The sequence below is a fragment of the Drosophila erecta genome, unplaced genomic scaffold, assembly GCF_003286155.1.
Source record: "Drosophila erecta strain 14021-0224.00,06,07 unplaced genomic scaffold, DereRS2 tig00000000-arrow-pilon, whole genome shotgun sequence".
Classification (NCBI taxonomy): domain Eukaryota; kingdom Metazoa; phylum Arthropoda; class Insecta; order Diptera; family Drosophilidae; genus Drosophila; species Drosophila erecta.
The window spans coordinates 3,293,555-3,307,267 of record NW_020825194.1 but is presented as its reverse complement, the minus strand read 5'-3'; the positions used below and the strand labels follow the sequence as shown (position 1 = coordinate 3,307,267).

The 13,713-nt window shown below is 42.2% G+C and overlaps 2 protein-coding genes across 2 annotated transcripts in view; one reads left to right on the top strand and one right to left on the bottom strand.

Annotated features, from left to right (window-relative positions):
• Nucleotides 1-8,538, bottom strand: part of LOC6555040 (fatty acyl-CoA reductase wat) — a 32,265-nt gene extending 23,727 nt beyond the window's left edge. The window contains exon 1 of the mRNA XM_001981375.3: nucleotides 8,045-8,538. The gene's annotated coding sequence lies outside the window, so the exon portion shown is untranslated. The remainder of the gene's footprint in view (nucleotides 1-8,044) is intronic.
• A 4,490-nt stretch (nucleotides 8,539-13,028) lies between these two features.
• Nucleotides 13,029-13,555, top strand: LOC26526070. The gene is given in 4 exon segments (XM_026975872.1): nucleotides 13,029-13,085; nucleotides 13,140-13,216; nucleotides 13,218-13,322; nucleotides 13,324-13,555. Coding segments are annotated over 4 exon segments (471 nt in total).
• The last annotated feature ends 158 nt before the right edge of the window (nucleotides 13,556-13,713 follow it).

Genomic DNA, 13,713 nt, shown 5'->3' with positions numbered 1-13,713 from the left:
CTTTGCATTTCAGTTTAGAGCACGGAAGCAGCCTAAAATCAGTTCTACCTATTCAATGTACCGATGGAGAAATCACACAGAAAATGATGGGCTTTCTTCGCCCGTTTCCATATTAAAGCACCCACTTTTTTTGATTCCACGCGAAGGTCGAACTGCAAATGCTGTCACGTAGAGTGTGGAAAAAGCTGGGAGATTTCGAAACTGGGACTGGGTCGCAATTGGTAACCGTGGCACAGGAACCAAAACCGCGCACACGTCGCATTTCGTCGGTGGTTTTCGGGTGCGTAATGCATAACAATGTCACCGCTTGCGAATCGAATCATAACGAATTCGAATTGGGATCGAATCGGAATCGGAATTGGAATCGGTTTTGGAATCGGAGACGGAGACGGATCCCCAGCAAGATCGGTGGCACGTAGGCGGAACCCGTTAGGTCCGAATCGGATGGCCTGTTCCCCTTCCTCGTCTTCATGTTGCCATGAGAATCTAGTACCGCAGTGGCCCAGCACCACACCTCCAAAAGTTGCCAGTTCCAAGTGGCCGGGCAAACAACTTTTATTTTCACATCTATCTGTTAGATACCACGTACTGTTGGCCAGCGTACGTGCGTTTTGATATTTTAAACAAATATTTAAAACAAATTACCACAGCACAAAAGTCGTATGCAAACGAGTGTGTGAGCTGCCAAGGAACTATGCGGCAGTGGTCTGAAATCTGGAGAACACTCGAACCAGGATCATGGGGAATTTCCGTACTGTAAATTATTAGATATAATACGCATGTAACTGACAGCAACTTTAAACAATTTTGTCGAAAGTGTTGTCATAATACCCCTTTAGATGACAAAAAATAATAGAGATATCCAGCAAAACCTAATTTATTATGGCTGCTGACATTCACATGTATTAAATATGTCTATAGGCTACAAGCTTTTGTGTCTAAACTTGGCTATAAATTATCTGGAATTTATTCTCGGAAACTACAAAAGTTCTAATGTGTTCTAATGTTTACTAGAAAAATATTGCAGAATACCCAAAATAAATAGAAAAATTTACTGACCACTGTTCCTGGCATTCGTTTCATTTGCTTTCATGTGGCAGTTGGCAGCGACTTGTTGGCTTTTAGTTAGTATCGCTCCCTGCCCATTCATATTTTTATGTTCCCGCTTTTAGCCAGAAAGTTAGTTGTGGTCAGCGTGGCAAAGCTTTGGCTCACAAATCGAGAAGCAATAGGAAAGTGAGAAAACGGTCAATAGTACTCATACGCACCGTATGAAGTGGGAAAGCAAAATAAAGGGGTTTCATGTGCCCCATAAGTTGTGCAAACAAACCGGAGCCGAAAATCCCCCACAAAGTAAGGCAACAGTGTAAAACGGTCCACGTACGAGCGTATCTATGCATCTGTGAGATACAAAATGGCAAATGCCCGGCGGACTGGGACCAAGTCTTGAAACTGCTGCAACTGGCACTGCGTATCGGGTGAAACTGGAGGAGCCGGGATGGAAGCATTTGGCCAGTTTATCAACGTCTGGAAACTTGTCCCGTTCCCCAAATAAATGCCACTGCGATTGTCAGGTTGGCAACGTTTCGTGGGCCTGCTGAAATTATGTCAAACCTGTTTGATTGAAACACTGAAAATTGTCTGCAAATTGTTTTTTACAGCATTGCCCAGTGTGGTGCAACTGCCCGCCGTCCGGGGGGCGGTTGGAAAAGTGGGTGGTGGTGGGGCGCACTGGGGGACTGGGGGACAACGTAACCAATTCGAGCCGATTGCTCTAATGCTGGCTCATTACAAATGCACAACATCAACATCAACGGCAACAACAAAGGATGTCGGCTTTTCTACGATTTTCGAATTATTTTTGACATAATACTAAAATGTGTGGCTCGGGGCACCGAAAGCTATGGGGAAATGCGCTTTGATTTATAGGAAGTGAGCACCGACTTATTTGATTTCTGTAATTGGGTGATTGCATTTAAGCATTACGCAATGGAAATCAAAACTACTACATTTGTGTGCCAATCGTCAATGGGAATTCATAATCCATGCTTAAATGGTATGGTATGTGCATATATTAATAAGTAATTTAAATAGCCATTTGTTTTATTATCATATAATTTGAACAATGCTCTCCGAAGATGAGTTCTTTACAGCCAGTTGGATTTTATCTATCTATCCCACTGAAACTTCAGTATGAGTACCACTAGCAGCAGTAAAACCATTCAAAGAAATTCCTGATTTATTTATTTACAATGCATTTTAAAAATGTTCCGTCAAAGAAGCTTCTGTTGCAGTTTTATGGTTGCATGTGTGTGTGTGCGTTGCCCAAAAATGCAATCGAATGTGAAATACATATGCACATGTTTCGGCACACAGACATATACACATGCACAAACATACATATATATTAAATGTATGCAAACTGCATAAATGCTTCCTGAATCGAATTTAATTGTATCTGGTGTCTGCATGCTGCACTCGCATCTGTATCTGTATCTGCATCTGCAACTGCAACTGCAACTGTATCTGTATCGCTATACGTATCTGTATCCGCCAGTGAGCGATGTTGTCTATCCATCTCGGCGAACTCCCAATCCCCCCCCCCCCCCCCCGCCCCGCAGCCCCCTTCTGCGGCTTTTTGGTTTAATTGGCTGCGGGAATATTCCATGTGATTACTTAATGAGCCCCAACTTATGTTTACTACGCGAAACATTGGTTCGCCCCGGTCGGTTTGGTTCGGTTTCGGTGCACAAAAGTTAAAAGGTTAACAGTGGCTGGTCGAGAGAAGTGCAAAAAAATAAAAAAAAAACAAAAAAACGAATTATTCCGCAGCCGAAGCGAACAATAATTGTGGGGGCGTGTGCACGTAGTTTATTATTCAATTACGCATTCATTAAGGTACATAATTAATAATTCAATTAAAGGTAGCACTGCGTAGTGCATCAATTTGTGGCAATGTTTCCCTTATTACTCATTTTCACGCACTCTGCATTCGCACTCACATTTCGATTCCGCAGAGTTCTCCCATCCGTGACTCACCGCCGGAGTCATGGGTTAACTGGGCGGGCGGCAATGGGTTAAACCTTAGGGTTCTGCTCCACTGCAACTCGAGGAAGTGGAAGTGGGCTGAGATTCGAGCCACTGGCTGCGGCATGCGTGACTTTCGATTGAAATCGAAGAGCGAATCTTACAGTTTATTGCCTGCCAAATGATGCAAATCATTTTTCAGTATCTGCAGCTCGGCTAGAATGACTTGCCAAAAGTCTGGCAAAATATTCCACTCCGCAAATCAAGCCTCAATTGGAATAATTCAATTAATAATGAGTTATGAAGTTGTCATCGGCTGCATTTGCGGTTGAACTCAAGATTGCAAGGGGCTTCAAACGATTTCAAAGGAAATTAAAACCCTATAATATTTCTGATATATTTCCGCATACCTGAATGGTGAGCTAAATGAATGGATATGTTCTACACCATCAAGGTAATTTAGTACCCATTAAGATGGAAGCCGAACCCAAGCAGATATTGAATATTCTATGGATGGGAGAGGAACTCTTCCTCCTCCACATTGAAAGTACATATGAGCCCACCAACTAAGACCCCTCCAAAGGTCAAGAGGTGCTCCAGAAAACGCTGAAATAAGCGGTAGCAAATGCCTGACCTAAGCCACCATCTGAGTTATACCATATTCAGCGTCTCTGGGCCGAACTGTAATTTATGTCTTTATGGCACATTACATTCAAGACAATTCACTGGCTTTACAACCTGTTGGAGTAAGTCTTTTACGGCCCCATCAGCAGGAGATCAAAGTCAGGCCATGGTAATGACCCAGTTGACTGGGCTGGCAGACCTTTTAGCCAAGAGCCAAAGCAGCCACGCTCTCATAGCGACATGCATAATTAAAAAGCCGTTACAGGATGTACACGGTCAGGGTTTATGTTTAAATGGCCATGCTGAATTTATGGGTCCGCTCTTAATTGGGCTGAAAACGTTGACAAACAAACAAACAAAAATTGGCAACCTTACGTGCAGAGTTGCGGGCCACGTTCATGTTCAATGCCGTTGGTCTGCAGCCGAATTGTGTTGACCTTTTCGCGTAGTTTCAGCCAGTTAGCCAGTTAGCCAGTTAGCCAGCTAGCCAGTGGGCAGTGGGCAGGTGGAAAAGCAGCAAAGATTCTGAGAGAACCAGAAAGCCTTGCCCAAACCCAGTCCGAGTCTCAACCCAAACCCAAGCTCAGGCTCAGGCTCAAGGCGGTCAGGTGCATTTATCGCAATTAAACACTTGTTGCTGCCAAAGCAAAGCAAAAGCAGTGAGCAAAAAGCCAAAAGCAAAGCTGCCACCGCAAAAACAACGCCACATCTAACAAGAAGCGAGGCAAGATTAATACGTGCATTACGGCCGGGCCACGATTTCCACAACGATTCAACACAATTCAACAACGATTCCACAACGATTCCACAACGAGCAACTAGCAAATGTATATACGAGCAGATAGCTGTAGATAGCTATATGGCAATTGCGATTTGCTTAGAATGCGACAACCGCCGGGCCCCAAATAAAAGCCAAAGTGCTGACCTTGTCAGTGGCTACAATGCTACCAATATTACCAATACAACTGCTTTAGTACCACCACCAATGTTGCTTTGGAAATCGATTGCACTGCTGAATCTCGAGTGGTTTTCCTTGTGTTTGATTTTTCAATTTTTGCAGCACAAAGCGTGAGCTTACACAGGCCAAGCGGCGATTTTGATAGAAGAGCGGCGATTTTCATATGCCTGAAAGCAATTGCATTTGTATGCAATTTTTTTCATATTGTTAGCATGGCAAGTTTGAGCCACAATAAAATTTAAATTATCCTCCACCCAGATGCACCATTGAAACATACAAATAATTGCACTGTTTGGGTTAACCTCTTATCAATGGTCCATCTATAGTTAAAGAACATTCCATTTAAATCAACTGGCTGTCACTCAGAGTGGACGGATAAAACCGCTGGAATTTTACAATTATATATTACAGCGCTCGTTAAATAATTAATAAGTGTAATATGAAACATATCAGAGCAGCTACATGTGTACTTTGCCAAATATAATTACTCTAATTAAATGACCATGCTGAATTTAATATGGCAGTTTTCAAATGCACACTTTCATCTACATACAAGTATATGTAGAATATCTGCTGGGAAAAGTTTTCTTTGATGTAGTTTAAAATTATAAGTTTTATTTGGCAATGCGAAATCCCCCAAAAATAGTTGAAATTCGCAACATTTGTCTTTGAAGCATACCTTTATTTACGAACGTCGCCACTTGGCAGATTGAAAAATGTGCAGATACCAGAGGTACAGATGCAGATACAATGCAAACATTACTCAGCCGCATTGCTCGGCTACTAAACAATTTAAATAAAGATGTTCCCAATTGAATTCATGGTCAGGCGGTCGATGAGTTATTTATGCATACTTAAACACGCCTGGAAAATGCAAGGCGAAGAGCGCCTTCGGATATCTTGGCCATTTGGACACTTGGCCATTTGGACGCTTGACTGTTTGGCTGCTAATTCGCAGCAGAAGCAATATTCGCACATTTATCGATTGCAAATCAATTTCGTGCAATTGCACATCTCACGTAATGCCAGCCCCTCTTGGCCAGGTCGAAACGCAGTGGCTCTGGCTCTGGCTCTGGCTTTGGATTTGGCTTCGGACTCGGATTCGGGTTCGGATGCGGCTTGGGCTTCAACTGGCTGCAATGCATCGCTGCCGGATTACCCATCGATTAATGCTGCTTGCATACAAATTGGCGCATTTACGTTCGCCTTCACCTGCTATATGGCTATATGGGTATATGGGGGGGTCTTTCCTATACACAAGATACAGATACAGGTGCCGGTGCAGATACAGATACAGACACGCGCCTGCACTCGTTAGCCAGAAGTCTGAAGTCTGAGGCGTTTGCTTTCCTTTTGGCATTCGGCAGGCAGTTGGCCAAATTGCATAAACAACATCGCGGAGCGAAATGAAAACTGCGCAAAGTGCGAAATATAAATTACATCGCTAGCATTCGCATGCAAATTCCGATTCGGATTTCAATTCAAAAACATTGTCGCACGTTGAAAGTGGCAAGTGGCAAGTGGCAAGTGTCTTCCGGTGCAATCCTAATCAGCATGACTGGCCCAGTGCCAGTCACACTGCAAATCCCATCCCATCCCATCCCATCCCATCCCAGTTATCCCATTCCACTCCCTTGGTGGCAGGATAGAAATGGCAAAAAACGAGGCGAGGTGACAACATAAGCAGACTTTTCGCGGGATTTGTCAAATATTTGCGCAACGCTGCGCTTATCCATCCAAAAAAATAAAAAACCGAAAAAAAATCTCTGGAAAGGGAGATCCAAAACTGCAGCGTCGAGTCCCAAAAACGCTAGACCCCGGGAAAACCCAGACCCCACTACCCCAACTTTTTTGTGTGCGCCTTCACGCCTCTTGGAAGGCGGGCAAACTTTTATTATTATTTCATTTTTTTTCGGCTCGCCCCGCCTCGCAAGTTCAAAAAGTTTAATGCTATTTGACTTTGATTCAATGTTTGCATTGTGCCCGGGCACATCATCGATTATTTTCCACTTGACGCCCCTCGTCAGCCCACTGAACATGGAACATGGCCACCAGAGCCATCAGAAAGCATCATTCCACCCACGGATCCCCTACGAAACCGAATCCCAATCCGAGTACGAAGCGCAGTTGTTTGTGGTGGACAAATGAAATATGTTTGGCCGCATCAAAAAGCCCTGGCACTGACAATGCCCCACGAGTACAAGTATTTTGATAAATTGCGAATTAATTGAATCGCTATGACATGAAGTTTAGCACTATTTTCTCGTGCCTCAATTAAAGAGTTTTCAGCTGTGTTCGCTGGGTTTTTCCTGCGCAGATACTCGGATACTTTAATTGCATCCTTGAGGGCCATTTAATTGTGGCACACAAATCGATTTTTATATTCCGTTTCATTGCAGCACGACAAGGTTTTCTCATGCATATTTCATTGAATACATTTCATTGCCATTTAAATTTGGCCAATAAAAGTATTTGTTTAAAGAGCTTCGGGGCAGCACTCTTTAAATTCTTTATGAACTTTAATTTCCAAAGTACATCGCTTAATGCACATGTTAAATCCAGATTTAAAATGGCTTGTAAAGCTGGGTAAAATTGCACATTTCTGCGCAGCTTAAACATGATTTACGTAATATAATAATATTTAATTCATTACACTGTTATTGAATTTGGAAATCCTCCGACGTTTCACTGAAAGCTCTTGCAAATCTTCTAAATATTTAATTCACCTTCTGGCACTTCGGTGGCAAAAAAAGGATAGGTATGGGATAGGCAATACAACATAATAAATATCAGCATTAACTAATTTCTTTTATGGCCAGAACAATTACTCACGAAATTGTAAAACGAAATGTCACAGATAATATTATGTATGCTGCTCAATTAGTGAGCTGCTAAGTGGGAATTTAAATATTGATCGAACTGCTCTCGATCCAGTAATGAATGTTTTTCCCAATCTAATCAATTATTTTTTGGGTTTGTCCATATACTCCATGTACACGTATGCAAACCCGTTTGAAATGCACAAAGACCACGGGAGTAATATAATAATCCAACTGGCGATTATCGATTCTTTGGCAGCCGTAACTCTCATTGCAATGGCAAAACAATGAATTATTTCCCAATTGCCGAGTGGGTTTGTTTGTGTATTAAATTTGGGAAATTCAATGAAATTTCACACATTTTTTCGTGAATGCCTGTGTGCTGGCAATTGGCTATGTGCTTTTTGTCGGCCCCTCCTGGACCTGCGGATCGAATCCAACTCGTTTTGGGTATTTTTTTTAGAAAGCCATGGACACCAGCGCCAACCACCATTATGTTACAACCACCGCCGCTGCCTAGCTGCCTAGCACATACGTAATGGCATTTGTCATACGATTACCAGGTATACGGATACCAGAGCAGATTGGCTTTAATCCCATGTAATTCAAGACTCACCGATTTGCTGGCTGCACAAACAACACAGATCCCACGCCCACGGATTTCGATTTACGAATTCGCTTTCGATTGCGGAGTGGATTTCCACCAATTGCTGTCTAATTAGAGGGCTAGTTAATCCGCCACACGAATCTTGCACAGGGATGTAGCTCTTGGTTTTCTATATTTCTTTTTTCAATTGCCACTTTCGAAATATATAAATTCTCTTTCCAAACGCGCTTTAACGGCAGCACGCGCTGTTGCACAAGAGTGGCGAAAAGAGCGATGCCAAATTAGTTGCAACAGGTGGAAAAACTGGGAGCGCACCGCGATCCGAACCGAATCGGATTGTATATCCAGCGAATTGAGTCCCGAGTTTGAAAACTGACTTTTGAAGTCGAGACGAGGCAATGCGATGCGATGCGATGCGATGCGAGCGTTACGCGTTCCAGAACCGCGCTGCCAGGCAGACGAAAACAGACTCAGCTCGAGCGCGGCTCGCAAAAACCACAACACCTGACGGCGGCGGCTCAGTCGGTGGATCAGCGCAGTTCGGCGGCTCAGTGGTGCGCTTGGCGGCTCAGCGGCTCGGCGGTTCAGCAGCTCAGCGGTTTGGTGGCTCAGCGGCTGGCAGCGACGGTAGCGTCGACTGCGACGGCGACCGCAGCGTTTTGTGGGCGGTAAGCCGAACTCAAAAAAATCAAGTCAAATTGAGTGGCGCAGTTTGGACTGGCGATTGAAGTGTACATATGCACACACCAACTTACTGCACCTGCGGTGTTATGATCCAATTTTATGGAGTCTCGTAAATTCGGCGCGCTTGAGATAGACTACGACTAAATTCCTGGCTTGCCACTCTTTTTCTATTAAATGAAGCACTTTGAAGGTTTTGAGGCATCTTTATTAATCTATTAACAAAACGTGCTGGGTATGCGTTTAAAGATTGCGCCATTATCTTTTGTAATTTCCTTATTCAGTTGTGTTTCAAAATAAGGCATTCGCATGCCCAATTTATACTAGTACTAAAATTTCCTGAGGGGATGACTAATGCTCAACATATTAGCAAAGATTTCCAGATAAACCGCAAATATTACTCATACGCAGCGTGTTTAAAATAGATATCGATTGAAATTGATGCAAATGATGCACTTAAATTTTTTGCATTAATGCATGTTCTTCATCTCTCATAAAAGTTTTTAGAGTCGCTCTCAATTAAGTTTCGTAAAGTTTAATAAAAATTCCTTTGTTAATGATGATAGCATATGATTATCTGGCTGACCCCAAGTTGTGGCTGGAAAATAAAGTGATTTCTAGCTGAGATCTCTGAAACCTTGCCGCTTAATTAGAGACATGGACCCCGTCTTTATAGTTTGATCTCTGGCAGGGCTTAACCCACACGGACCTCCGGCTGAGCTGACTCATCCTCCAGTGCAGTGCACATCCGCTCCATCGCCATCCCAGTCCGAATCCCAATCGAAATCCCAGCCCAATTGGTATTCCTGCTCCGTTCGCCCGGAGACGTCGTTCGACGTAGTTCGCTCATAAATTTTGCATTTGCTGTGTGATTTTCCTTTTTAGACGCGACAAGATTTCACTGATTTCGCATATATCCCAGCATTTATAATATATTCGCCTGGGCATTCTAAGCCGAGTTCAGTACTGTTCAGCTGTTCTCTTGGTAATCGCAGTGTCACCATCAATCACGTAGTTCCCAGCATGTTTTGTCGCCGATCCCATCTGTATCTGTATCTTGACGCAGTATCTTCTCACACCAGAGCCAAGCGAAGTCTATAAACTCAAATATCCCTGGCAAAAATGCTGTACGAAAACGAAACAAAAGGCCCATTAATGACAAATGCGAAATAACGAAATTAAAATAATAATACCCTAATAATAATATTCGCGATCCAGACACAGCATATTAATGGTGCCCCCATCAAAAGCCACTCAAGTGCACACTTTTCAGGTATGATCCGATCTTGTTCAGCTCTGTTCAAACACTTGACAATGACATGATTCGCTTTTGATGTATAATTACTTCACTTTGGAGGCACAATGGCCTGCAGATTGCTTGATGCCTTTATTTATGTTGTGTAATTGCTTTGAATACCTTTTTACTTATGCAGATTTCGGGGCTCCATTATATAAAGGGTTTGCACTGAGCAAATAGGGCAACCTTTACCCAGACAACTGAGTGTAACCTTTTTGAATCAATACCTTGGATATCGGATTTCTCCCCGAATGTCGCACCTGGTTTTAGTAATTATGTTAAAAATTAGTTTTAATTCAAAATATATATGCACGCTTATCATAATTCTTGTCTGGCATAATCAGTACTTAACGTTCAAATTATCCACCTGCTTATTTTTTGTCAAGGGCATTGAAATACTTTCAAGCCAAATCAAAATATTTCTAGAGCTGATATTCTATGATTATGGTTTTTATAAACTATTCAGTTCTATTGCGATTTTTAAGTTCCATTGCCGGATCGTCAAATTGCCGGATTGCTTGCATTGCCGGTCGCAATCGTATGTCCAAAATGATGTGGATTAACCAAAATGTCGAGCTGAAAAGGCAACTGCAATAAAGGCAACCGGATTTTAAGAACCCAATAAAATAGAGCACTAAAAAACTAAAGTTGACCTTGGCGCTCTTGAGCGACAAAAATCCGGGCCGAAATCGCAGATCCATTTAAATGGTTGCACCCCCAAAACTGGCGGGCTCCATCATCGCGATAATAGCCAACGCAAATTGCCAAGTCATACGGGCTTTTGCCTTTCGATATTCTAGCAAATCGACAAGCAAATAGCGACGGGCAAACACAATAACAGAAAAACAACGACCGAAAACAAATCAAACTCAAGCCCAGGAGCTGCAAATCCGAAAGGTAATTGCCAGGGCTAATTCGGCATACGGAGTGCGGAAAATTCGTCGCGTCACCGCATAATTATTTGAGGAGTCACCATGATGAGATGATGGCCAGTAGTGTCTGGTAATTTGCCGTTTCAGCCGTGATTTACTATTGACTCTGGTGTCGGACGGCTTGATTTATTTTATGACTGGACGCAGCGCAGCGTACGCCTCCAATATGTTCTTAAAACACAAAGAAACCTATGTTTCAAATACCCTTCTCAAGCTGGAAGAAGCTAAGGAATGATAAATATATATCTGGCCTAATGATCAAGTCTTCCCAGTATAGATCTTTGAATAAGTCACTAATCACTCTCTATTTGCCAAATTTATTTAGTGGGTAAGCAATTTAATCTAATTTAAGAACACTTATCGAGGGAATTCTTTGTGGCACAATGTTTAAGGCTTTTGCAAGCGATTTGGCCATTTAGTGCTAAAATAAAATACCCCATCGAGGGTATAAAAGTTTCTGTCACGCCAGAACGCAAAATACCAACACATTGGCTTTAAGACACACATGGACATGGCTGAACGGAACCCATTGAAATTCAGAGCGGGTTCAAAGACGCTCGGCCACGGCAACAAATCGTGCAAACAACAAGCCACCGAATTGCATGGAGCAACATCTTCATTCCAGGCCATTTTATTGGGAGCCATCTGGGGGGCAGGGGATCGGGGATCGGGGATTGGCTGGAGATGGGGGCGGTATAGAGACGCAGTCACCAAAGCGATTCAACGAAATGCATTCTAGTGCCTTATTGATTGCGTTTCGTGTGCCACGCCAGAGTGCAAAAACTATGAAAATCTATTAATTCCACTCGGGGATAGGCAAATGCATCTCAAGTGGCTTGGACAGGGGAATCCGGTGATGGAGGAGATGAAGGTGATGGGGGTGATGGGGATGATGGGGGATCTAGCGGATACGGAATACGGAGGGGCAGCGGTCCAGTGGCTGACGTCGACACGGACATGGCTTTTGGGCCGTTGACAGGTGTTGACTGCGCTGCGAGTCAGGCCATTAATGAAAACAGGTACGAGTTGTAAACAATGGACGAGTTTTCCGACTACCAGATACCCGGTGGCCAGTCGTTTATTTCGTCGAAAGTAGCCTAGTTTCGAATGGAAATTAGATACAGTGCACTCCTTGACGCTTTACTTGAACTTTAATTGAAATGGAAATCAGAGAATAACTGACGTCAATTCGTTTGCGCAGCCGAAAGCTGTTAACTTTAAAATATTATACGATTTATTTGGAATTTTTATTAAATAATAATGTATTTTTCATATCTAATTGAAATTCACAGAGGCTTAAAATAAAATCAGTCAGTGGTTCCTGTTCACAACAATAAACTATATATCATTCATATATAGGGCTATATATCATAGGGTATATACCCATGAATTCTATATATTAGTATATTCGAATTTTTCGAAGCTTGGCGTGCACTTGACTTCCGACTTTGACTCCAAAGTTAGTTGTCAGGCAATTGTATGTTTACCGAATCTAATAATGTTTACTTTTATCAATTAATAAATAAATAAGGTGAGAAAAACACGCGAGCAATTAGCCAAGGAACCATATATATATCCACATTTCTTAAGTGCCAAGTGCGGGTCCGGTTCTTGAATGTCAATGTTTAAATGGCTTTAAATGGCCAACAGTTAAAGCCAAGATAGCTTACTGTAACCAAATTAAAGAGGCTTTTGAATAGTATAATAGAATAAGTGCCCTTTGTTACAAAGGTCGGTTGTAAATACCCAGCCAAGGCCATTATTATAACTGGCTTAATAATTTGTTTACAAAAAGAAGGGTTTACAGGGTATTAGCCATGATTAACTGTATTACTACTTTAAGAACTTATTGGAAGCGCAGTGAACCTAGAAATGTTTATAAATTCAATATTACGAACAAACGTGGCAAAATGCTTAAATTTGGGGTAGTTAATAAAGGGGCCGAAATTGATTGATTACCCGCTAATCCATCGACTTCGGAATAATTATCTTATAATTATTTGCACAGACACGAGTTACTAATTTGTGGAAAGAGCTACAAATGAAATAATTTCATCGAATTTTTAACACATTTTCCTAAGCCATGAAAAGAGTGCTGATTATTTGGATCACAGCCCACTCACTTCAGCATTATCAATGTGTAATTGTAGTTCTTTTCCATGAGAAGTGCCTAATAAAGTGTTATATTTTTCAGAGTGCAGTCATTTTCAAAATGACTAATGTAGTGTGTGAGTCCTATAACAAATCCTGGGTGGAATTCGGACTGTGCCGTCAGTAGGAATAAGGTTTGCCTGAATGTCGATGCCAATTTGCATTATCCGGTTCACGATGTTATAGTCAAAGCCAGATTGCTGAAACGGGCCAATGGTTACAAGCCTTGTCAGTTTCGATGGCTGCCAGTTTATAAGGCGGAGAAACAATGCCCTGTTATATAACATAAACTAGGGCCTGCAGCAAGATAAGAACTTCTATCTGAGATCCGAGAAGCTGCCTACTCCAATCCCCACTGGGGAGTATCTGTTGATCATTGACTGGGTGTTCAACAAGAAACTGCAGGCTGCCGCCACAAATGTTAATTTTACCTTTGTGGAGGATCTAAAAAATAGTTAACAAATCAATCGTGCAGAGCAGAAAATCTAAACTGAACCTACAAAAATAGGTAGACAATAAAATATTGTTTCTGATGAAGTGCACGATTAAGGAATTTGGCCAAATATCTTTTGGGTGGTCATATACCATTTGAACGAGAACGAGTTTCTATGTGATTC